Genomic DNA, 24,719 nt, shown 5'->3' with positions numbered 1-24,719 from the left:
GCGTCACCGCGTCGCTGCTACGCCATCCCCAGCGCAGCCACTGGCCTCCGCATTCCTTTCCCAGTATACGCCCTCCCCCCCACCCCGGGAGGGCCGCTCCTGCCGTAACTCCGCCTGGGCGCGGGGTACGCTGGGAGTTGTAGTTCCGGCCGCACAGCCTTACAGAGTCTCCGGAAGTGTAGGCGTGAGCGGCGGGGCAGCCCAGGCTTTGGGTAGCGGAACTGCAGAAGCTGGCTGCCGCTCCCGGGCCGGTCATGAACGGGCCGGCGGACGGCGAAGTGGACTACAAAAAGAAATACAGGAATCTGAAGCGGAAGCTCAAGTTCCTCATCTACGTGAGTGCTGCCACGGGAAGGTTGTGGGGGGTGAGGCCTGGCGTGGACAAGATCTCAGGTGTAAAGCGGGTGGGGCGAGCGGCCGCGGGGTTCCGGGGCCCTTCGCGGATGACCGTTGGCCCAGCGCCCCCCTTGCCCTTGATGCAGGAGCACGAGTGCTTCCAGGAGGAGCTGAGGAAAGCGCAGAGGAAATTACTCAAGGTGTCCCGGGACAAGAGGTAAGGCACGTTGCAGGGGCGGGGGGCGATGTGGTTCCTAGCGATCTACATTCGGACCCCAACCCCGAGTAGGGCCACAAGTGCATGGACTCTTTCAGGGATCCCTTGGGGCAGCTAGGAGGGACAGGGGCCCAGGAGAACATTGCTTCGCTGGGAAATCACTGCCCATCTCCCCTCTTCTGCCTTCCCCTCAGTTTCCTCCTAGACCGACTTCTGCAGTATGAGAACGTGGACGAAGACTCTTCAGGTGAGCGAGTTCTTGAAAATTTGGTGGAGGGCATGGTTCCTGGCACTTAGCAAGCTTCCTGGGCCCCCACCTTTTAGGCAGTGGCGGCTGATGGAGCCTCCAGTGGATCTGAAGCCTAGTTGCCTGCCTTCCACCTCCTGAGCACCTATTGTGTTTCAGGCACTGTGCTTGGCACAGGGGATACCGGCGGGGGAAAAAATAGACAAAGCCCTTGGTCTCTTGTAATTTATATTCTAGTTGTAAGTAAATGAAGAAATAGACTAGAATTTTAGGTCATGGTAAGAACTAGAAGATAATGATAACAGAATTGTGTGGTAATGATTATAGCAGAACAAGGGTTAACGAACTGTTTCTGCAAAGGGCCAGATGGTAAATAAGCTTTCTGCAACATACAATTTTTGAAGCACCTACTGAATTCTGCTGTTATAGTATAAAGCAGCCATAGCCCAGATTCAAATAATGAGTATGGCTGTGTTTCTATACAACTTTATAGCCACGGAAATTTGAATTTCCTATTATTTTCACATGAAAAAAAATTTTTTTTCAACCATTTAAAAGTTAAACAGCCATTCTTAGCTTGCAGACTACACAAGCAGACAGCAGGCACTGTCTGAATAGAGGACTCAAGAAAGGCCTTTCTTGAGTTGGGACCAGATTAAGAAACCAGCCTTCCAGCCTGGGTAACCTAGTGAGACCCCCGTGTCAATTAAAAAAAAAAAAAATAGCCATACATAGTGGTGTACACATGTGGTCTCAGCTACTTGGGAGGCAGAACCAGGAGGATCCCTTGCCTGAAAGGTTGAGGCTGCAGTGAGTCTTGATTGTGCCATTGTGCTCCAGCCTGGGAGACAGGGCAAGACTGTTTCAAAAAAAAAATAAACCAACCTTGTGAAGAAGTAAGCTAGAGCTGTCCTGGAGGAATAACACATTCAGGTACCCTGAGCTGGGCTTTGTTGAAGAGCAGAGGGATGAAAAACAGCACTGTTTTCCTCCCTTTATTTGAGTATTGTCTGCATATGACTATATTTTACATCATGACCAGGGGTCAATCAATATACATAGCTACAAAACAAAGTTTAACAGAACTTTTTTTTTTTTTTTTTTTTTGAGATGCAGTCCTCGCTCTTGTCGCCCAGGCCGGAGTGCAGTGGCATGATCATGGTTCACTGCAACCTCTTCCTACTGGGTTCAAACAATTCTCCTGCCTCAGCCTCCCAAGTAGCTGGGATTATAGGTGCCTGCCAGCATGCCTAGCTAATTTTTGTATTTTCAGTAGAGATGGGGTTTCACCATGTTGGCCAGGCTGGTTTCAAACTCCTGACCTTGTGATCCACCTGCCGCAGCCTCCCACAGTGCTAATGATTACAGGTATGAGCCACCACACCCAGCCAAAACATTTTTAAGATCACTGTACCAGTTCATCTGGATACCTTTTTTTTTTTTGCCTTAGGAAGACTTCACCTAAACCTGATACTTTTTAGACTGCTTTTTTTTCCCTTCTTTTAGTGTGGTTGCAAACCAATACATTGATTTCATGACTTCCACTAATGGATTGAGACCCACAGTTTGAAAAATCCCTGAGCTGGGCCTTTGTGGGCCTATTCCTGGGTGGGACCCTCATAGGCCACGTCACGTAGAATCACCTCTCCACAGTGCCTTTGAACATTGGTCTGAGGCAGGGACCGGCATGTAGCAGCCGGCCAAGTTTTGGGACATAGTGCTTTGTTGGAACACATGATACACATTTGCTTGCTCTGGGAGTACTTGAAGATGAGGTTAGGGAAATAGGCAGGGGCCCACTCAGGTAGATCATAGTAGGAGGTTTGGCTCTTACTGTAGCCTCTCATCCCCTGCCTCTCCCTTCCCTAAGGGCTTCCAGTTAACGTCCTATTTGAGGGGATTTCAGGGCTCCTGCCTTGTAGGAGAGAATCCAGCATGTTCATGGCCAGAGTGGGTTGCATCTGAGAAGGAAGAGCCAGCGATGTGGGCCCCACTCCTGTCATGGAGGTTTACAGCTTGGTCAGGAAGACACAAACGATGCTCTTCAGCACAGTGTGGGGGTAGCCATGACAAATGAGAGCAGAGGGTTCTGGGAGAGCCTGCAGTTAATTGGGCTTGAAGGATTCTAGAAGACTCCTAAGAGGAGGTGGCATTTAATCTGCTCCTTAAAGGGTCTATCTGAGCAGAGGCATTGGCAACAGCTTCTATGCGTAGCAGTCGTTTGTTCAATGAAAGATGGCCCCTCTAGGCAGAAGCACTGAACTAGGGAAATACATTTCTTTTTTAAGGAAATAGGTCAGTGTGCTGTAAAGAATACAGTTATGGGCCAGGCGCGGTGGCTCACGCCTGTAATCCCAGCACTTTGGGAGGCGGAGGCAGGTGGATCATGAGGTCAGGAGTTCAAGACCAGCCTGGCCAATATGATGAAACCCCGTCTCTACTAAAAATAGAAAAACTAGCTGGGCATGGTGGCGAGTGCCTGTAGACCCGGCTACTTGGGAGGCTGAGGCAGGAGAATCACCTGAACCCGGGAGGTGGAGGTTGTGGTGACGACAGTACAGTTATGTTAGTTGACCAGAAAGATATGTTGAAGCCAGATTAAGAAGCACTAAGAATTCATCCAGTTAGTGGGGCATATCATCAAGAAGGATGTGGACCAGGTCGGTTTTTGGTTACTCTGGAGTTGGAGTTGGACCGTGGGTGGCAGAGTGAGGTGAGACTACTCAGCAGGTGATTTTTGACATGCTGGTGGCCTGACCTGTGGCAGCTAGCCTGAGGAGTAGTAGATGAAGGAGAGGATGAGGGGTGGGTGAACAGGCCTTGGTTATGGAGAGTGGAGCTGAGGCAGGAGCTGAAGACGGCTCTGCTCAGAGGCAAGGAATGAGTGGCATCAAATAGCCAGGGAGTCACAGACCTGGGTTGGAGTTGCAGTGTCATGCCTTACCTTCTGAGCCTTGGTGACCTCATGTGACAAGTGAAGGTACTGCCCTTTCCATCCTCCTTGGATGGTCTGATGACAAGGAGAGGTGGTAAGTGGGAAGGAGGCTGGCACCCTGGCCATGCATGGCAGGTGTGTCGTGGAGGAATGAGAGCAGGAGGGAGGCTGGGGAGGCTGGAGAGGCTGTGGACCTCCCTGGGACGGCATGGGTGTGTGTGTGCGTGGACGTGCCCATCAGCTGGTGAGTCAGATTCCCCCAGGGGCCCTTCTGTTGGGTTTTTGGTTTGTTTGGTTTTTTTGAGACAGGGTCTTGCTCTGTCTCCCAAGCCGGTATACAGTGTTATGGTCATGGCTCACTGCAGCCTCGATCTCCAAGCAATTCTCCTGCCTCAGCCTACTGAGTAGCTGGGACTAGAGGCACACACCACCATGCTTGTATAATTGTTTTTGTTTTTAGTAGAGATGAGGTCTCGCTAGGTTGTCCAGGTTCCTCTTGAACTCCTGGCCTCAAGCAGTCTGCCCACCTTGGCCTCTCACAGTGCTGGGATTCCAGGCGTGATCTCCATGCTTGGTCCTCTGGTGTCCTCCTGTAGTGTAGAAGAGGTTATACCCTTCTGGGATGGACTGGGATTCCCCCACCCTTACTGACTAGCTGTTCCTGTAACAGACTCAGATGCCACTGCATCATCAGATAACAGCGAGACAGAGGGGACACCCAAGTTATCTGACACTCCAGCCCCTAAGAGGTGAGAAAAAGATGCATTCCTCTCGCTGGGGAGGGTCAGGTGGACTGCCTGGGCTCCTAGCCACCTCTGACCCCTCCTGTCCTTTCTCCAGGAAGAGAAGCCCTCCGCTGGGGGGGGCCCCCTCTCCCTCCAGCCTCTCCCTGCCTCCTTCAACAGGGTTTCCCCTTCAGGCCTCCGGGGTCCCCTCCCCATACCTGAGCTCGGTGAGTTGGGGTCAGGGGTGGGAAGTGTCGAACCAAAATGCCTGGGAGTAAGGTGGCGTCATTTGGGCAGAAGGGCTGGGCCTCGGGGCAAGGCCAGCCCAACTCTGGGGACATCTGTCTGGGTGTGGCCAGCAAGTGTCCCATGGAGGGTGTGAGTGGGGGCTGCCCCCTTCTCTCTGGTGTAGGAACGGGGCCAGGCGTGACTGAGGAGAGCAGAGTCCAGGACAGCGTCCTGCTGCTGCCCCCACTTCTGTGCTCGGGAGCCCCGGGAGCCGCACTCATCACCATCTCTTTTGTTTTTCCATCCTCCTTTTGTTTGCATTTCTTCCCCCAACCCTCACCCTGTCCACTCCGCCTCCCATCTCCATCCCTACTCCTGCCCACAGCTGGCCTCCCCCCGCTACCCCTCATTCCCTTCTGACTACCTGGCCCTGCAGCTGCCTGAGCCCAGCCCCCTGAGGCCCAAGCGGGAGAAACGGCCCCGCCTTCCCCGGAAACTCAAGGTACCCTGACGTGGGGGCGCTAGGGAGGGGCAGGACGGCAGGAGGACAGCCACCTGAGGGAGGCTCAAGGCGGGGGCCTGTCAGAGAACCCTGAACGGTTGATTTGGGGCTGCAGGGGATCCAGCCATCGCTCTGCACTGAGAGGTGGACCAGAGGAGTCCCGGCTCACAGGCCCGTGTGGAGACAGATCAGGGCAGAACCAGCCTTGGGGGACCCCGCGTGTCAGTGCCAGGGATCTGCCCTTTCACGGCTGCAGCGTAGCGGGGCCAGGCTCGTTTCCCCAGGTGGGCATGTTCTGTGATGCCCGGCAGCCCCAGGGGGCAGGATTATGGGCTCTAGAGTCAAGTCAAGACTGCCCGTTAGAAACCACGTGGCTTTGAGCAGGTCTCTGCTACCCTCTACGCCTCCTAGACTTGGCACCTGTAGGGTGAGTGGTCCCACTTGATGTGACCAACAAGCGCCCCTGGAGTGCCTCCCATGGGCCACACACTGTCCCGGCTGTGGCAGATAGTGGCAGTGAACAAAGCCGACCAGTCCCTGCCCTAATGGAGCTCACATTCTAGCAAGATAGGCAGAAAACATACTAGAAAAATAGGTACGTGTGGAGAAGAACGGAGTGAAGTACAAAGCGTGGGGACCCCCGGGGACAAAGCTGACACTTTGGGCCCAGCAGTCTGGGATGTTCTTTGATCAGAGACACAGGAAATGACCACGCTGTGTCGCTCCTGGGCCATGTTTCTGTCGGGCAGAGACCCTGGGAGGGTGCGAGCTGGGCTTGTTGCAGGATCTGGAAGGAGTCTGTGTCAGGGAGGAAAGTCAGCAGGGACATGGGCCCTGGAGCAGGTCAGAGGCGGGAGCTCCTGAGGTGCCACTGAGCAGGCTTCACTGTGAATGAAGCCTTGGAGAGGGCAGTTCCCCGGCAGGGCACAGGTTGCAGGCATGGAGGGGAGTCTGATCTCATTGCATCTTAATTAAATTTCGGATACCAGTGGTCATAGAACAGACTGGGTGAGCGGTGGGGTGAGTCGGGATGGGAGTGAGGAGGCCCCCTCGGTAAACCAGGCAGAAGGTCCAGAGGGGACTGCAGACCCATTTCAGAGAATGAGCCTCGGGAGTTCCTGGAGGACTTGGTGTGGGCTGTGCGGGGGAGAGGCCAGGATGCCTGCAGGGCTGTAGCCTGAGTATGAGTGGAGTCGCCCTCCCTCAAGATGGGAGTGCTGTGGGAGCACAGGCTTGGAGGGAAGCTGAGTCTGGCCGAAGACGCATCAGTTACCATCTGGAAAGCAGCTAGACAGTGGCCCGTGAGGGGCTGCGCATTTGGAAGCCGCCAGGCTGGCAGTAGATGCAAGCCTTAGGAGAGATGAGGATGGGCTGAGGGGCCGAGCTGAGTGGGGACCAGCTGGGCAGCTCTCAGGTTCTGGAGCCAGAAGCAGAATGAGGCCGCATTTGCGGTGGTCTGGAGTGCGGGATCTGGAGCTCGATCCCAACTCTACCCTTTTCTCTGTGTGACCTTGGCCCTGTGAGACTTTACCTCTTGAGCCTGAGAAGCAGAGGTGACAGTACTGGCCCTGGTTCTTAGCAGGGGGGTGGCAGGCAGGGTGGGGTTGGCATGGCATAGGGGGGCACTTTGAGGCTTTCTGGCTGGGCGTTGAGTCCTAAAGTGGAGTCTCTTCCTAGAGCAAAGTTCTGGATGTTCTGGAGAGAAGGTTTGGGAGGGCAGCTCAGGTCCATGGCTGTGCAGGGAGGCAGGGAGAAGCCAGGAAAGGCCTCATCGAGGAGAAAGTGTGAGCCCCGGGTGAGTGGATTTGGATATTCCCGGCTGAGGCCATGGTGGGAAGGGAGACGGGCACAGTAACAGTGCAGCCTGGGCCAGAGCAGGAGTGGTAAGAGACACGACCTTAGCAAGATGAACCGGGTGGGGCGGGGTCATGGAAGGCCTAGACGCCCATCTGAAATGGGAGTTTGCCTGTGACTCTCCGGGGAGTGGGGGTCCCTGAAGGATCTGGGGGACTTGGTGTGAGGAGATAGAAGGAAGGGAGTTAAAGCAGAGGAAGGACAGCTGTGAAGACAGAAGCAGGTTGGTTCTGTCAGGCTTAAGTCGGACTTGGCCGGGTTTGAGTCCCAGCTCTTCCAGTACTCACCGTGGGACCTCGGCGTGTCATTTCATGCCTGGAGCCATAGTTTTCTTCTCCATTCACTAGTGTTGTGCAGAGAAAGTGAGTGAAGGGATGAAAAGCGCTGGCCCCATGCCTGGCCCTTAGTAAGCCACAGAGAATTGTGAGCTGCTGCCAGTCAGGCTGAGGACGCCACTGAGGAAGTCCAGGCCAGGGTGGGATGTGCTGCGCACAGCGGGGAAGGAGAGGTGGTAGGCAGAGGAGGGGACGGTCCTCGTGCAGCAGGCTTTCCAGTCGAGCACGCACGCCTGCTCCTGTGTGTACTTATGTACACACAGGCGGCCTGGGACAGGGCAAGGGGGTGCTGTTCAGAGCTGGGCCCCCATCTGTTGTCCATCCTGCCAGCCTCCTGTATCCTGAGGCCTAACCCACCCTGGCTCTCATGCCACCCCAGGAGCAGAGGTGAGGGTGGGGACTCCTTAGGAAGCAAAGAAGAGGCCACAGGGCCAAATGTGACACTCAGAAGGGCCACTGGAGACCACGCATGGCATTTCCTGCCAGCTCACCCAGCACCTAGCCCAGGGCCAGACTGGACATTGCCCCTCAGGACTCAGCAGGACTGTGCTTCAGCACCTCCGTGACCATGCCAGGCTCAGCCTCCTCTGCTGGCAGCTGACCTCTTCCCGCTCCCCAGCATCCTGAAGCTAGGAAGGCATTAACAGAAACCACCTGGCACACAGCAGGTGCCCAGTTTGTGCCCACAGACAAAGCATGGGGACTGCAGAGGAGACCCATAGAGCTCTCTGGGGAGGGTCTGTGAGGACCTGGCAGTGGGGGGATGGAGAGTTGGGCAGGTCACATCCCAGCCTCAGAGGACAAAGGACTTCTGACAAATAGAGCAGGATGCCCAGGTGGAGGGGCCACCTGTCATCTGGCAGGCGGCACTCTGTCCCGATGCCCCGAGTGGCGCGGTGACGCGCTCAGGTCTGTGTTTTAGAGCTCGTGCTCTGGCTGCAGTGCGGAGGAGCTGGATCTGGGAGAGGCTGCAGGCAGGGAGTCCAGTTAGGAGGCTGGGACCGCAGCCCAGGTGAGCCGAGAGGAGGGCTGGGCCTAGGCCATGGCTGCGGGGATCCCGAGGAGGGGCCCATCCAAGACATGACGGGCAGAGAAGCTGCCAGGGCTCCAGGCTCAGGCAGCCTGTGATACCCTCCACTGAACCAGTGAGTCCCGCAGAAGAGGAGGAGGAGGGAGAGGAAGCCGGTGACGGCAGGTGGCACCAGGTGGCACCTTTGGGACCCAGCAGCAGGCAGGCAGGCACTCCAGGCCAACTCCGCCTCTGGCTTAACCCGCCTCAGGGCAGCCCAGGCGCCTCCCTAGAGAGGGCAGGGCCGGGCCTTTCCCTCCCGGTTTCCTGTGAGACACCCCCATCCCCTCATCTCACGTCCATCACCACCCCCAGGCACTTGCTGCTTTGAATCTCATGAGGGGCTGAGGGTGGGCAGACCCTGAGTGCAACATTGGCTGGCCCGGCTGTGCCCAGGGCCCCTTCCCTCTCCCCAGAGCTGCCCTGGGGGGCAGGGCCTGGTCCCCTGAGGCCCCAGTGCCTCCCTGACTAGCCCCCCTGTGTTTCTTCCCCCTGCTGCAGATGGCGGTGGGACCCCCTGACTGCCCTGTGGGAGGGCCGCTGACCTTCCCTGGCCGGGGTTCTGGGGCCGGGGTCGGGACAGCCCTGACCCCCCTCCCGCCCCCCAAGATGCCCCCCCCCACGATCCTGAGCACAGTCCCTCGGCAGATGTTCAGCGACGCAGGTAGCGGGGACGATGCCCTAGATGGGGATGATGACCTGGTGATCGACATCCCGGAGTGACTACAACCTTGCACCACGCCCACCGCAGCCCCACCCGGCGCCTCCCAGTGCAGCACACACGAGCCCAGTTTCCCGGAGGTGTTTATTGATACCCAGCTGCCATGCTCCGGCTACTGACACAACCAGAAAAGGCGTAAACATGCACGGGTGTCCCCCAGGAGGGTGGCAGGGGCCCTGCCTTCAAACCCTGGCCCCATCCAGGGGACAGTTAAACGAGTGGCTGGGAGCATCTGCCACCTGCTGGAGAGGCAGAGACCCTGCGATCGCCACCCCTTTAAAAGGGCAGCTGTACGGGGCTAGGTTTTTTAATGAAGTTTCTGTATTAAAGGAGTGGCTCTGGGTTGGTTTTTTTTTGTCTTCTTTCTTTTTTGAGACATTCTCCTCCTCTGAACCTCCCCTAATCCGACCTCCTCCCTGTCGGGGGAGAGGGACGGGGCAGCGTGGAGAGGCCGGAGTGAGGAGCTCAAGGGCCTGGGGCCGGGCTCTGAGCACTGCCCAGGTATGCAGAGGATGGGGTGTTTGCATATTTGCAGGGACTAGCGAGTCAGGCAGGAGGTTTGCATATGTGAATATAGAACTCCACAGCCCCTCACGAGCAGACAGACCTGGGTCACTGAGACTCACAAAAATAAGACAGGTAGTGCAGAGTGGGGGCTGCCCACCCCGTGTAAACGTGCAACACACTCGTGCGAAGGTTGGGTACTGGGCCCGGCCCGATGGGCCTGTGCAGGGCACTGCTGTCCACTCAGGCTAAGGACAGAGCACCGGCCGCAGGGGGCAGCTCGCTGGTCAGGGTGTGCCAGCGCTCCAGGGCTGCATCCGGCTGCTGCAGGCAGTCGCTCCAGTGCTTACGGGCCTCGCCTCGGGCACCTGGCCCGAGGGACACGCCACCTGGGAGAGCAAATGGTGGAGTCAGGGCCACCTCCCTGGCACTCACCCTCTCCCGGCACCCACAGCGAGCTCATCCCTCACCGATGAAGTCATTGGATTTGCCAATGTCATAGTCCCAGACTGTGACTTCCAGGGTCTTGGTGGCCAGAGTGGAGAGCTCTATCTCGTAGAAAAACTCCTGGGGACAAGGCCGGCCGCCCATTCGTGAGCTGACTCCTCAGCCCCCCAGCTCCTCCCTGGCCTGCCTCTGCGTCCAGTCCCACCCGGGTACCTCGTTAAATTCTGGGTTGAGAGTCTTCTTCTTCACACACGTCTTATGCTTGGATTTCTTGTCCACGTCAGGCCTCAGGTACCTGGGAGTGTGTTGGAGGGAGAGGAACCAAGGGGTCAGGGACAGGCCATGCCCAATTTGGGCAGGGGCAGGCTCCCAGGGGAGGAGAGGCTCAGCGCAAGGGCTCACGTCTTGACGTAGGGATCCGAGTAACCGTTGACGTCCATGGCAGCCAGGTGGGCACAGCGCAAGATGCCTACCAGCAGTCCCTGGCGCTGCGAGCTATAGCTGAGACTCAGCAGGATGCGGCCACGCTCCTCCAGCAGCCCTGGCCCCTGCTCTGCCTGCTCCAGCTGCAGGGCACAGGCGCAGGGTCAGCCTGGGCCCGCACCGCCTCCCACCCACATGCATCCCTGTCCCTGTGAGGTGCCTCACCTCCTTCAGGTAACAGGAGATGCCCCTCAGCGCTGCCGACATGGAAGAGGGGGACGCCAGCTGAGGAGGCAAAGAGAAGGTTCTGGAACCCTGGCCTCCCCTCCGGCACTCCTGCAGGGCCCCCTCCTCTGGCACCCCTGCAGGGCCCCCTCCTCTGGCACCCCTGCAGCCCACCCCCCACACAGACCGGGACCTGGCGCTCGAGGCAGATGTTAAAATGCTTCTTCTGCGAAGGCTTGAGGCGGCGGAGTGGCACTCGGATCTCCCCAATAAATTCATTGTGGCTCAGCTTGTCCTCATCACACACGGCAATCCTGGGGGGGAACGGCAGTGTCAGTACCCCAGGGGTACCTGAGCCCCGTTCCAGCCTGGAGGAAGGGCCTCCGACCAGCACAGCTCTGCCCTAAACACTCCGTCTCATCTGGAAGACAGGCTGGCACTTGAGAAGGACAAGCAGATTTGCCCGGTCCTCTGTCCCTCCCTCAGCAGCCATCCAGCTGTCCCTGGTCCCTCAGGAGCTGCTCAGCCTCTTCGGGAAGCCCTCAGAAATCTTGGAGCACCGCTCACTGCCTCCATTCAGGGCCTGGGGGCAGAAGCCAAACACCAAGGTAGATGTGGCCACAGACACAGGCCATGAGAGCTAGAAGGACCTTGGAGCCTTGGGCAGCCAGACAAGGATCCCATGCCTCCTCAGGACGCCCGTCCTTTCCCTGCATACAGCACAGAGCCAGCCCCGCAGGGATTCATGAGCCCAGCGACTAAGAAATGACTGTTCTCCGGCCACCCATCCTCCCACAGCGCTTGCTCTGCCTCTGCTGTGACCCACTGCCACATTGGCCATCTGTGGCATGGAGGGCTGGCACATCCCAGCCCTGCCACTTCTGAGCCACCTGTGTGACCTGGGGCAAGTCACTTAATCTCCCTATGCCTCAATTCCCATCTGTAAAATGGAGAAAATCAAGGGAAAGAAAGGTGAAAATGTTTAGTCCAGGCTGGGCACTGGGGAGTGCTCAGTCATTTTGAGGTTCATTCTGGTTCCGGCCTCTGGCCTCCCTTCCATTCCACCCACATACCCGACACCAAGGTGGCCTCTCCGCCACACAGCCCTGACCATCAGGGAAGGGTCCCGGCTGCAGATCTAAGCACAAAGGCAGAGGTCTCTCTGGAGCCTGGGTTTTGCTGCCCACTGCCTGACTTGAGGGAATACTCTCCCCACATCTCCATCTCCTGGGGTGATGGAGTAACTTCCCTGTCCCTGAAGACTTCACTCCTTAGAGATTTTAAGGGAACTCAGGGCACAGAAGGGGCAGACCAAAGCTGCAGGGTTCTGAGAAGGGGTCTCAGCGACCCAGGTACACTTTCAGGAGTGGGCAGAGCTTGGACTGAGCCCCAGATGAGTGGAATTTAGGCTAGCCAGGAGGAGCTTTCCAAATAAACAGAACAGGAAAAGCAGGAGTTGTGAAACTGGTCAGTTGGAAGGGAGTCCTCTGTTTGAGAGGTAGGAAATACTTGTTTTTGTTTTGTTTTGTTTTTGAGAGTCTCGCTCTGTCACCCAGGCTGAAGTGCAGTGGTATGATCTCTGGTTACTGCAACCTCCACTTCCTGGGTTCAAGCAGTCCTCCTGCCTCAGCCTCCCGAGTAGCTGGGATTACAGATACATGCCACCATGCCCAGCTAACTTTTGTGTTTTTAGTAGAGGCGGGGTTTCACCATGTTGGCCAGGGTAGTCTCAACTCCTGACCTCAAGTGATCGGCCCACCTCGGCCTCCCAAAGTGCTGGGATTACAGGTGTGGGCCACTATGCCCTGCCTGCAGGAGATATTTGGGGGGCAGGAATGGCAGGGAAATATTTTGGCCTGCTGCCAAAGGGGATAGGGAGCCACTGATGGTTCTTGAGCATCAGAGAGATAGGGGCTTAATGGGATATAGATCAACCAGTGGTTACAATGACAGCTGTCCCCGAGCTGCTGCTGGACCTGGATCCTGGGTGGCAGGGAAGGGGGCCCTCACCTGAGAACCTTGTGTGTGATGTCGTCATCCGTGATCCCACTGTATGTCAGGTCCTCATTCCACACAGGATTCAGCGTGTTCCTCTGAGTCTTTGTTTTTAGCTTATTGGCCTGGGGTGTGGGGATAAAACGTTCTAAATACCTGTCCTCCAGCCACAGGGCAGCTGAAGGCATGGGCAGCGGGCTGGGAGGGAGAAGAAGCTATTACCTTACAGGCTCCAGGCAGCAGGTGCAGCTTGACATAGGGGTCTGCAAGGCCATTGAAATCCATGGGCTTGAGGCCCTGGAGCGGAGGGGAGGGGAGAGAGGGCTGGAGGCTCCCGGCACCTCTCTCCCTCCCTCTTGTAGAGCTGGACCCTGGAGGGGCCCAGAAGGAGGGTTCAGGGGTGAGAGGAAGGAGCAGGCCTGGGAAGGGAGGGATGGAAACCCACCCCTCTGGGGACCGCGCGTGGGCTGGGGAGGCAGGGAGTGCCCACCTTGGCCCTGAGGATGCTACAGTGCAGAGTGCAAGAGGCCTGGTCATAGAGAAGGTCAAACTCCAGCGTGCCCAGGGCGGCTGGAGAGAGAGGAAAGGCAGCATGGGTCTGTTTGGAGACAGGTGTGTGCGAGAGGCCGGCAGGCGGGCACTGGCTGCGTGTGTCTCCCTCTCTGCCCACCTGTGAGTGTGTGTGCAAGAGGCTGAGTGGGCCCGTGCGTGTGTGTGTCTGGGTCCCTGGCTCAGCCGCAACTGGGGCTGTGTGGGTGGTGGAGTGTCTCAGCAGAAATATTGAATATTGAGCCTTGCTGAAGCTGTAATCTCCACGCCGACTGCAGCTGTGTTGGCCATCCCTGCCACCCCCCCCCCAGTGCCCTCCTCCCCTACATGCACACTCAGCATGGCTCATCCCCCCACCCCCCATAGCAAGCCTGGAGACGCCCACCGGCATGTGGGGCCTCCAAGCCCCCAGACTCACTGCCATCATCCGAGTCATAGCTGTCCACCTCTGCACCATCCTCAGGCGTGGTGGCCCCAAGGAGGGCTGCAGGGGGGGCCAGAGCCAGGGGGGCCAGATGGGCGGGGGCCTCCCCACCGCCCCCGCCGCCCCCTTCAGGTCCTGGTCCCCGGCGGGGGAAGTAGTCAGAGATCTGGCGGATGGGCCGGATGGGCCCGGGGCACACGTTGATGGCCATGTGCTCCTGGATGTTGATGGTCATGCGGTCGCCCCTGCGGCCCCTCATGCAGCACCCCTGGCTGGGGGAGGCCGTGTGAGCCAGTGAGCCCAGGGCCAACTCCTCATACCTAACGGTCCTGGCTGAGAGCCAGGCAACAGCCTCCTGGGTCTGCAGGGCCCTCACTGGCCTCCCTTCCTAGGTCGAGGGAGAGGGTGGCCTGTGCCAGCTGGTGGCAGGCGGGAGGCCTGGGCCCTGCAGACCCCAGGCCGGCTCCACGGGGGCTGGGATGCCTACCCACTCCCCTCAGAGATTGAGGCTGCACCACCCCGTCCTCACCCAGCCACCTCTAGGTTGTCCCTGTACCATCTTGCCAGCTCCTTCCTCTCCTCCCGGGCTCCCATCTGCTCCTATGCCTGCCGGTCCCTCAAGGGGCCCTGCAGGGCCCCGCCTCTGTTTCTCGGAGGCTCTGTCCTCTGCAGCAGGCGCTGGTCTGGTCAGGGTATCACCCACCCTTCTAAGCTCCCACTCCCCACTGTCCCTTCATTCAGCCTCAGGACCTGTCTGCCTGCCTGGTTCCCCTGCGCGCTCACCGCAGCCCACGGTGGAGACCCCAGCCTCAGATGCCACCTCAGGCTCCCCGGTAGCGCACACAGGCTGGCACGCTCCCCCGCACCTTCACGCCCCCGGCCTGCCCAGCCCCCTGCACCTGTCTCTGCCTCCAACAGGTGCCCAGGCACTGGGGGAACGGCGGGCGCAGGTGGAGCGGCGGCGGCCGGCGATCCCCAAGGCGGCGGGCGAGGAGAGCGCGGAGTCCGGCGGTGTGAGCCGACAGGGAAGGAGAGCCGAGAAAGTCAGGGGAGGAGGGGGTGAGCGAGGTGGAGGCGAGGATGCAGCCGGCGCCGCCGGCTGGGGGCAGGGAGGGGCGCCGGGGCTGGGGAGGGGGCGGGATCTCGGGCTCCCACCCAGGGCCCGCTCGTAGCGCACGCGAGGGCACACACAGACACGTGTGCTCGCGCGCGCACACTCACGCAGGGGCACGCGGGCCGGCACACACTCAAGTGTACACATCCAGCCGGGCACCCCCGCGCGCACACGCCTGTGCCCACGTGTGCACGCTCACAAGCTTGCACACCCTCCAGGCGCGCGCTGGCACACTCACCCGGAGAACTTCGCACGCACACGCACTCGCAAACACGCGGGATCCCTGCGCCACCGGGAAGCGGCCGGCAGAATTGCCGGGTGTTCCCCAACTCCTCCTGGGAGACCCGGGCCCCCGCTCCCGCCCGCGCGCGCGGCTACGGCGCCTCCTTCACTCCTTCCCTACCTCCCTCCCTCCCGGGTCCCCAGAGCCGGACCACCGGCCTTGTTGCCATGGCGACGCCGGCTCATCTTCCCCCCCCCCACCCCCGCGCGTCTTCACTCCCCTCCCCTGCAGGGAGCTAGGGCCTCCGCCCTCCCCTCTCCAGGTCCGTAGGGACCCAGGGGCGGAGAGGGGCAGCAGGTCTAATCCAGGTCAGGGAGGTCGAGGTCCCCGAGCCGGGCTGGGGAGCCTCACGGTCTGAGGGAGGAGGCAGAGGTCTGAGGCTGCCGCTTCCCCACGCCCCCTCCCTTTGGCCGTTCAGGCCTCTCTCCTTGCGGCCCAACCCAACTTCCAGGGTCCTGTGTCCCCTTAACGGGGATGACATCTCCTTTGGGAACCAACCTCCCTCACCCTGTCCTCTGCCCTCTCCAGTTTTGCACCGCAGATGGGGAGGGGTGTTGGGGCTTGGCTCTGAAGGCCCTAGAGCCCTGCCGTGGCAATTCCCCATGGGCTGCCATTTCTCACCCAAACCCTGCCACCCCCAGGCCGACCCCACCCTGTGCCCTGCCCTGCGCCTGCCATCGGCTGTCAGTCCACCCATGGCCTGCGATCTTCACTCTCCTGTGCCCCAAACTTACCATCCCGAAAACACGAAAGGGCTCATCACCCCCACTGCCCACCACTGACTCACCCAACCGTTTCCTGCAGTTCCTGGGACACAGCTAGACAGCTCAGGCCTAGGATCTTGGCTCACGTGCACTCTACCTGGGAGCCGTGTTTCCTCAGGGAGTCACCCTGGGTCCCCTCTTTCTAGGATCCTTCCTGGGGCATCCTGCTCTGCCTCTCAGCTCCAGCGCCGTCAGGACTTCGCTCTGCCCGCACCGTTTCACCAGTGACTCCCCCACCAGCTGGGAGTTTCACTGGAGTGGCTGATTCATCTGGGAGTCCCTAGTGTCCCAAACTGGGCCTGGCACGAAGTCGGCATCTCTAAGCGCTGTTATTTAAAACAGAAATCTGGTTGCACAACAAAGCGAGCATACCTAACACACCTAGCCTTACCCTTAAAAATGGTCAAGATGGTACATTTCGTTATGGGTACTTTGCCGCAATTTTTTTTTTTTTTAATAAGAGAAATGGAACCGAGCGTGGCGCGTGTAATTCCAGCTACTCTAGAGGCTGCGGCAAGAGGATTGCTTGAGTGAAGCCAGCCTGGGCAACATAATGAGAAGCAGTCTCTTTAAAAAAAACAAAAAAAAAGTAAGAGAAATGTGAAGTCAAGAGAGAGGGGCCGTGTGCAGTGGCTCATGCCTGTAATCCCAGCACATTGGGAGGCGGAGGCGTGTGGATCACTTGAGGTCAGGAGTTTGTGCTCAGCCTGGTCAACATAGCGAAACCTTGTCTCTACTAAAAATACAAAAAATTAGTCAGGTGTGGTGGCGCATGCTTCAGGAGGCTGAGGCAAGAGATTTGCTTGAATCCAGGAGGGGGAGGTTGCAGTGAGCCAAGATGGAGCGACGGCACTCCAGCCTGGGCAACAAGAGCAAAACTCCGTCTCAAAAAAACCAAACCAAACCAAAACAAAAACACTGAGATATCACTTATTACCCATAAAATGGGCAAAATCAAAGTGTCTGGGCCGGGTGTGGTGGCTCACACCTGTAACCCCAGCTCTTTGAGAGACAGAGGTGGGCTGATTTCTTGAGCTCAGAAGTTCAAGACTAGCCTGGACAACATAGCAAGGCCCTGTCTCTACGAAAAAAAAAAAAAAAAAAAAAAGCCAGGCGTAGTGGTGTGTGCCTGTGGTCCCAGCTACTCAGGAAGCTGAGATGGGAGGGTCTCTTGGGCCCAGGAGATCAAGGCTGCCGTGAGCTATATAATTGTTCCACCGAACTTCAGCCTGGGTAACAGAGTGAGACCCTGTCTCAAAAAAATAAATATATATATACATCCTTAGACCCAGAAATTCCACTTTTAGGATTTTATCTTAAAGATTTGCCGATCCATGAGCCAAATAATAGAAGTTCAAGATTCTTAAATGCAGCATGTTCCAAAAGATTGAAAACCACGAAGATTCGCAGAATCAGGGACCAATTAAATCAGTCACGATGTAATTCCATACAGTGAAATAGTATGCAACCACAAAAAAGGAGGCTGTTTTGCTCTTGTTTAGAATCATCTATTTTTTTTTTTCAATATGCGAGGTCTCACGTGTATATTACCACCCAGGCAGGCTGGTCTCAAACTCCTGAACTGAAGCAATCCTCCCACCTCGTCCTCCCAAAGTGCTGGGATTACTGGTGTGAGCCACCATGCCTGGCCCTAGAATCATCTTCACAGTTTCATTTTAACTTAGAAAAGCAAAGTGCAAGCCAGATATGGTGGCCCACGCCTGTAATCCCAGCACTTTGGTAGGCTGAGGTGGGTGGATCACAAGGTCAGGAGTTCAAAACCAGCCTGGTCAACATGCTGAAATCCTGTCTCTACTAAAATTACAAAAATTAGCTGGGCATGGTGGCACACACCTGTAATCCCAGCTACTCAGGAGGCTGAGGCGGGAGAATTGCTTGAACCCAGGACGCAGAAGTTACAGTGAGCCGAGATTGTGCCACTACACTCCAGCCTGGGCAACAGAGCAAGACTCCATCTGGGGTGGGAGGGGTGGGTAAGTGGGTGCACAGAGAATCGTGCTTGGAATACTGCTGTTTGAGAGGGAAAGAGATTAACCATGTTTGTTTAGTTGTTCATACATTGTTTCTAGAAGCTGCACAAGAAAATGGTAACTGTGTCTCTTGACAAGCTGAGAGAGTGAAAACATTTAAAAATATATAAATAAGGATAAATACACAAAAGAAACTATAACTATGGTGAGCTGTGGGGAGACAAGTCAGGAAGAGGAGTTACTTTTCAAGTTCATCCCTGTGTAGCTTTTGAATTTCATGCCACGTACATAGGTTACTTGTTCCAAAGAATACATTAAAATATTTTTGTCTTTTCTTCGTTTTTTTTTTTTCCCTTGAGACAATGGTCTCACTCTGTTGCCCAGCCTGAGTGCAGTGGCAAGATCATAGCTCGCTACAGCCTTGAACTCATGGGCTCAGGTGATCCTCTCGCTTCAGCCTCCCAAGTAGCTGGGACTTTAGGTATGCACCACCATTCCTGGCTAATCTGTTTCTGTTTATTTATTTATTTTATAGAGATAGGTCTTGTTATGGTGCCCAGGCTGGTTTCAAACTCCATCCTCCTACCTTGGCCTCCCAAAGTGCTGGGATTACAGGTATGGGCCACTGTACCCAGCAAAATAATACAGTTTTTTTTTTTTTGAGACAGAGTCTTGCTCTGTTGCCCAGGCTGGAGTGCAGTGGCACAATCTTGGCTCACTGCAACCTCCACCTCCCAGGTTCAAGCCTCAGCCTCCCAAGTAGCTGGGATTACAGGTGTGCACCACCACGCCTGGCTAATTTTTGTATTTTTAGCAGAAATGGGGTTTCACCACATTGGCCAGGCTGGTCTCGAACTCCTGACCTCAAGTGATCTGCCCGCCTTGACCTCCCAAAGTGCTGGAATTACAGGCATGAGCCACCACACCAGGCCAATATTTCTAAAGTAAAGGCAAGCATTAGGTTTCCTTTGTGGCTTTCCAGGATAAGAAAGGAGGCAGGACGAAGGGAGCCGGTGAGTTTAGCAAGGTTGTTCATGGCCTGGGTACAGGGGGCCTGCAGTGGGAGGAGGGGGACAATCTGGTCAAGGACCTGGCCGAGTCCTATCTCCTGTGCTCTCTTCTCATGGTACTTGCTCAAACCCAGCCCTGCTTGCCTCCAGAAAGACTTGTTGAAGGCAGGTGATAGTGAGGCTGGAGCTCAAGTCAGTTGCAGAGGAAAATGACAGACAGCGCTAGCCCTGGTTTGTCTAGAGGCGGGATGCTTTTGCACCAGTCACCCAGTTATTCAGTAAATATTGACTATCGACTATAGATTGTAGGGATAGGCCGGGTGTGGTGGCTTGTGCCTGTAATCCCAGCACTTTAGGAAGCCAAGGCGGGTGGATCACGAGGTCAGGAGATGGAGACCAGCCTGGCCAACACGGTGAAACCCTGTCTCTTCTAAAATATAAGAAAGCCAGGCTTGGTGGCATGTGCCTGTAGTTCCAACTACTAGGGACGCCGGGGCAGGGGAATCGCTTGAACCTGGGAGGCGGAGGTTGCAGTGAGCCGAGATCACGCCACTGCACTCTAGCCTGGCAACAGAGTGAGACTCTGTCTCAAAAAGTAAAAAAAAAAAAAAAAATTGTAGGAATATAACCAGGACCAAGGTCGATGAGCTGTGACTTCACAGCCTCATAGGGAAGATAAACAAATACACAGACAATCCCCATTCAGAGTAACTGACATGGGGACAGGGGACGGCCAGAAAGCCATCGGAACTCAAGATCCTACGAGGCAGGAGGGAACGAAGATTAACACCTCACTTCCCAGAGCAGGTGTTGTCTCAGCTGAGACCTGAAAGATAAGGTGGAGTTAGCCAGGTCAAGCGTGGGGGCAAGAGTATTCCAGGCAGAGATGTATGCCAAGGCTGGGAGGCAGTCCAGAGTATGGCACATTCAGAAAAGAAATCGTTGTATCAGCCTGGTCAACATGGCAAGGCAAAGCCATGTCTCAAAAAAAAAAAAAAAAAAAAAAGAAAAGAGAAGAGAGAAAAAAAAAAAAAAAAAAAAAAAAAAAAAGAGAGAGAGAGAAAGGAAAGAAAGAAATCATTCTACAAAAAATACACCCACACTTGTGTGTTTATTACAACACTATTCACAATAGCAAAGACACGGAATCAACCTAGGTGCTCACCAACAGTGGACTGGATAAAGAAATTGTGGTACATATATGTCGTGGAATATTATGCAGCCATAAAAAAGAATAAAATTATATCCCTTGCAGCAACATAGATGCAGCTGGAGGCCATTATCCTAAACAAATTAAGGCAGAAACAGAAAATCAAATGCCACAATGTTCTCATTTGTAAGTGAGAGCTGAACACTGGTTACCTATGTAAATAAAGATGAGCATAATAGACACTGGGGACTCCAAAAAAGGAGAGGGAGGGAAAGGGTTGAAAAATTATCTATTGCTGGGTGCAGTGGCTCACGCCTGTAATCCCAGCACTTTGGGAGGCCAAGGCAAGCGAATTGCTTGAAGCCAGGAGTTCGAGACCAACATGGCGAAACCCCATCTCTACTAAAATACAAAAAAAATTTAGGTGGGCTTGGTGGCACGCACCTGTAATCCCAGCTACTCAGGAGGCTGAGGCACAAGAATCACTTGAACCCAGGAGGTGGAGGTTGCAGTGAGCCAAGGCTTCACCACTGCTCTGTAGCCTGGGTGACAGAGTGAGACTGTCTCGAAAAAAAAAAAGAAAAAAATTAAAAAGAAAGAAGAAAGAAAATTGAACCAACAGGTATTTTTATTCTTATCTTTTACAGAAGGGATTCTGTGTCACCCAGGCTGGAGTGTAGCAGCATGATCATGGCTCACTTCAGCCTCGAACTCCTGGCCTCCAGTGATCCTCCCACCTCGGCTTCCCAAAGTGCTGGGATTACAGGCATGAGCCCCTGAACCTGGCCTAACAGGTCTCAATTTGGGGTTAATTAGGTGAGAGATAAGGATCCGGGATGATTCTTAGGTTTCTGTGTTGGGCAGACCATCTAGAGGAAGGATGGGGCCATCTGCTGAGATGAAGAGATAGGAGAAGAGCAGGCCTGGAGTAGCAGAACCAAGGACTCCATTTGTGATCCATCGCCTTGGAGATGTTTTTGGCCATCACAAACAGACATCAAGTAGGGAGCTGGATACAGGAGTCTGGAGCTCCGAGGAGAGGTCTGGGCTGGAAATATACATTTGTGAGTCACTGGCATATAGATGATATTTAAAGCCACGAGTATGGATGAGATCACCTAGGCAGCGAATATAGATCGCACGACAAGGCCCCAGTCTGAGCTGCTGGAGAAGGAGTCCCGAGAATTGTTGAGTGCGTCTCCGGGACTCTGAGTCAGGGACAGGTGCCGCTGCTGGGAGGCAGACGGAATGGAAAGAGAGGGAACCATTCGATTTGGCAGATTATGAGCTCATTCATGGACTTGATCAAAGTAGCTTCAGTGGAGTGGTGGGGATAAAGCCAGATTAGAAGATGTTGAAGAACTGGCTGGCTTACAGCTGAAATCCCAGCACTTTGGGAGGCAGAGGCAGGCAGATCATCTGAGGTCAGGAGTTTGAGACCAGCTTGGCCAACATAGCAAAACCCTGTCTCTACTAAAAATACAAAAATTAGCTGGGCATGGTGGCAGGTGCCTGTATAATCCCAGCTACTCAGGAGGCTGAAGTGGGAGAATCACTTGAACCCAGGAGGCAGAGGTGGCTGTGAGCATAGATCATGGCACTACATTCCAGCCTGGGTGACAGAGTGAGACTCCAAATCAAAAAACAACAACAAAAAAAAAAAAAAAAAAAGAAGAAGAAGAGGTAGAAGAGTCCATTAAAGGTGACGGAGTGGAGACACAGGCATAAGATGACCCAGAGTTGCCTGTCTACACTAGAATGATGCACATCTGTGAGTTCCTTCTCTTGTCATTCCTGAAGGCAGGGACGGTGCCCTGATGATTTCTGAGCCATAAATGGAGTCCAGCCAGTGCATAGCGGGAGCTCAGCATGTTTATTTCATGGTTGGATAAATGAGTCAATGGATAATGCATTGTTTGGGTCAAAAGAGCCTTTTCTGGGAAAGATAGTAGCCGTAAGTTTTGAGGCATTTGCGGAAACAAAAAGTCAACCCCAAAGGCGATAGGCTCTGTGTCCCTTCTCTGAGCTAACCCAAGGAGCAGTTGCACATGGGCCTGGGGCACGAGCCCTGGCCAGCATCAGGAACCAGGTTATTTATTTACTGAGACACAGTCTTGCCATGTCGCCCAGGCTGGAGTGCAGTGGTGTGATCTTGGCTCACTGCAACCTCTGCCTCCTGGGTTCAAGCAATTCTCCTGCCTCAGCCTCCTGAGTAGCTGGGACTACAGGCACGCATCACCACATCCAGCTTTTTTTTTTTTTTTTTTTAGTAGAGATGGGGTTTCACCATGTTGGCCAGGCTGGTCTCAAACTCCTGACCTCAGGTGATCCACCCACCTCAGCCTCCCAGCGTGCTGGGATTACAGGCGTGAGAGCCACCTCGCCCAGCCTTTTTTTTTTTTTTTTCTGGAGACAGTTTACTCTGTTGCCCAGGCTGGAGTGCAGTGGCGTGATTTAGGCTCACTGCAACCTCTGCCTCCTGGATTCAAGAAGTTCCACTGTCTCAGCCTCTCTAGTAGCTGGGACTACGGATGCATGCCATCGCGCCCAGCTAATTTTTGTATTTCTAGTAGAGACGGGGTTTCACCATATTGGTCAGGCTGGTCTGGAACTCCTGACTTCAGGTGATCCACTTGCCTCAGCCTCCCAGGGTGCTGGGATTATAGGTGTGAGCCACCACACTCAACTTTTTTTTGGATTTTTAGTGGAAATGGGATTTTGTCGTGTTGGCCAGGTTGGTCTCAAACACCTGGCGTCAAGTGATCCACCCATCTAGGCCTTCAAAAGTGCTGGGATTACAGGCATGAGCACCACGCCTGGCCCAAAAACCAGGTTACTGAGTTTTCTGCCATCTCTCATATGCCCTGTGGCTTTGGATAAATCCCTTTCTCTTTCTTAGAAGTGACCCACATGGTGGTTCACACTTGTAATCCCAGCACTTTGGGAGGCCAGGGTGGGAGGATCACTTATGCCCAGGAGTTTGAGACTAGCCTGGTCAACATAGCAAGTCTCCATCTCTACAAAGAAAAAAAAAGGTAGGCTGGGTTTGGTGACTCACACCTGTAATCCCTTTGTAAACACTTTGGGAGGCCGAGGCAAGCAGATCACTTGAGGTCAGGAGTTCAAGACCAGCCTGGCCAACATGGTGAAACCCCGTCTCTACTAAAAATACAAAAATTAGCTGGGCATGGTGGTGGGCGCCTGTAATCTCAGCTACTCGGGAGGCTGAGGCAGGAGAATCGATGGAACCCAGGAGGTAGAGGTTGCAGTGAGCCAAGATTGCACCACTGCACTCCAGCCTGGGTGACAAATCGAGACTCCATTTCAAACAAAACAAAACAAAAATAGACAGGTGTGGTGCGTGCCTGTGCTTCCAGCTACTCAGGACGCTTAGGTTAGAGGGTCGCTTGAGCCCAGGACGTCGAGGTTGCACTCCAGCCTTGGGTGACAGAGGAATACCCTGTCTCAAACAAACAAAGGAAAAAGCAAGTCACCAGCACAGCACAGGGGAAGCAGCCATTTGAGCCAGTCCCATAGATTAGTTTCCCTCCTCTTCCCCGCACCCCCTTTTGTTTAATCTCCCTGGGCTTTTTACTTGTTTAGGAACTGGAAGCGGTTCATGGCAAGTACCCCGAGTCCTAGCCCACCCGTTCTCTGCACACGGTTGCTGCGGAGGACGTCACACGCGCACAGACACACGCCTGGCTTTGGGGGAAGTCGTGGCACTGGGTCTGCAGAGTCCGCTGAGCACGCATCTTCGCAACGCCGTCGTGAAACTTAGGAGACCCCGGAGTGTCCTTGGGCTTGGGTGGGGTGTACCATGCCCGTCACAGACAGGCCCACCTGCCAATCAGAAGGGAACTGTCCTAACCTGAGATGGGGCCTCAGGAGTGGAAATGGCTGGTGGGGAGTGACAGAGACGGGAGATGGGGTGGCCACGGGGGAGCCGCCGGCCACAGAAGGGGAAACGGAGGTGCAGGGAGCGGAGTCTGCCAAAGCCGCGTGGATGGCCAAGAGATATGCCTCGGTGAGGGCCGGGGGACTTCCTCTGACAAACCCCCCTACGGCCATTCCCAGCCATCCGTTTTCGTGCAGCCGCAGATGCAACCTGTGGAAGAGGCGGGAGGAGGCCCGTGAGTCAGCCCCGCTGCGCCTTCCCGCGGGTGGGAGCCGGGACTCAGGCGCGGACGCTGCTGCCATCTAGTGGGAGATGCCTGCTACTCCTCTCGGTTCCTAACCCCAGGGTCGTTCCCGGCTGAGCACTGAGGCAGGTTTAGGGGAGGATGGCGGAGATCCCTGTGCCCCTGGATCTGGAGACACAACGCAAGGAGGAGCCTCAGGAAGGAACAGCGCCCCCAGGAAGTGTGCATTGCCCACACTGCTTTTCCCCACTGTGCCGTGATTCCCTCCCGTGTATAAGGGAGACAAGAGTACCTGCCTCTGGAATGGGCTCAGTGGCTCACGCCTGTAATCCCAACAGTTTGGGAGGCCGAGGCGGGCGGATCATCTGAGTTCAGGAGTCAGAGACTAACCTCACCAACATGACGAAACCCCGTCTGTACTAAAAATACAAAAATTAGCCAGACGGTGGTGAGCGCCAGTAATCCCACTATTCAGGAGGCTGAGGCAGGAAAATCGCTTGAACCCAGGAGGTGGAGGTTGCAGTGAGCC

General features: G+C 55.5%; 2 protein-coding genes across 8 annotated transcripts; one reads left to right on the top strand and one right to left on the bottom strand.

Annotated features, from left to right (window-relative positions):
- Window positions 1-65: 65 nt before the first annotated feature.
- Window positions 66-9,512, top strand: INO80E (INO80 complex subunit E). Of its 4 annotated transcripts, none has more exons than XM_017519192.2 (8): window positions 66-335; window positions 483-553; window positions 748-800; window positions 4,406-4,484; window positions 4,576-4,687; window positions 5,074-5,190; window positions 8,302-8,391; window positions 8,950-9,511. In XM_017519192.2, exons 1-7 carry the CDS (start codon window positions 255-257, stop codon window positions 8,368-8,370), a joined length of 582 nt encoding a protein of 193 aa, XP_017374681.1. In that variant the 5' UTR covers window positions 66-254; the 3' UTR covers window positions 8,371-8,391; window positions 8,950-9,511. The 4 variants fall into 4 exon arrangements, with proteins under 4 accessions (XP_017374681.1, XP_017374682.1, XP_017374679.1 ...); XM_017519193.2 differs by having other exon boundaries at window positions 9,097-9,164; XM_017519190.2 differs by lacking the exon at window positions 8,302-8,391 and having other exon boundaries at window positions 8,950-9,512.
- Window positions 9,513-9,515: 3 nt separating this feature from the next.
- DOC2A (double C2 domain alpha) lies at window positions 9,516-15,295 on the bottom strand. Of its 4 annotated transcripts, none has more exons than XM_037735126.1 (12): window positions 15,254-15,295; window positions 14,636-14,687; window positions 13,731-14,008; window positions 13,254-13,333; window positions 12,986-13,060; window positions 12,779-12,888; window positions 10,956-11,082; window positions 10,769-10,828; window positions 10,523-10,686; window positions 10,334-10,415; window positions 10,144-10,240; window positions 9,517-10,062 (listed from the first exon to the last, which is right to left on the bottom strand). In XM_037735126.1, the coding sequence occupies exons 3-12, from the start codon at window positions 13,993-13,995 to the stop codon at window positions 9,917-9,919; spliced, it is 1,206 nt and encodes a 401-aa protein (XP_037591054.1). In that variant the 5' UTR covers window positions 13,996-14,008; window positions 14,636-14,687; window positions 15,254-15,295; the 3' UTR covers window positions 9,517-9,916. The 4 variants fall into 4 exon arrangements, with proteins under 4 accessions (XP_017374677.2, XP_017374678.1, XP_037591054.1 ...); XM_037735127.1 differs by lacking the exon at window positions 15,254-15,295 and adding an exon at window positions 15,089-15,223; XM_017519188.2 differs by lacking the exon at window positions 15,254-15,295 and having other exon boundaries at window positions 9,516-10,062; window positions 14,636-15,247.
- Between the last annotated feature and the right edge of the window lie 9,424 nt (window positions 15,296-24,719).

This window comes from Cebus imitator, unplaced genomic scaffold (assembly GCF_001604975.1).
Source record: "Cebus imitator isolate Cc_AM_T3 unplaced genomic scaffold, Cebus_imitator-1.0 Scaffold729, whole genome shotgun sequence".
NCBI classification, from domain to species: Eukaryota; Metazoa; Chordata; class Mammalia; order Primates; family Cebidae; genus Cebus; species Cebus imitator.
Note: the sequence above shows the minus strand (reverse complement) of the source record. Positions and strands in the feature narration are given on the sequence as shown.

Bases quoted from the DNA above. Each gene is read 5' to 3' on its own strand.
- INO80E (XM_017519190.2), top strand. From the start codon at position 255: ATGAACGGGCCGGCGGACGGCGAAGTGGACTACAAAAAGAAATACAGG. The intron at 336-482 runs GTGAGTGCTGCC...CCCTTGATGCAG, and splicing joins AGCTCAAGTTCCTCATCTAC to GAGCACGAGTGCTTCCAGGA. The intron at 554-747 runs GTAAGGCACGTT...CCTTCCCCTCAG, and splicing joins AAGGTGTCCCGGGACAAGAG to TTTCCTCCTAGACCGACTTC.
- DOC2A (XM_017519188.2), bottom strand. From the start codon at position 14,997: ATGTGTACACTTGAGTGTGTGCCGGCCCGCGTGCCCCTGCGTGAGTGT. The intron at 10,687-10,768 runs GTGAGGCACCTC...TGTGCCCTGCAG, and splicing joins TCTCCTGTTACCTGAAGGAG to CTGGAGCAGGCAGAGCAGGG. The intron at 10,063-10,143 runs GTGAGGGATGAG...TTGCTCTCCCAG, and splicing joins CAAATCCAATGACTTCATCG to GTGGCGTGTCCCTCGGGCCA.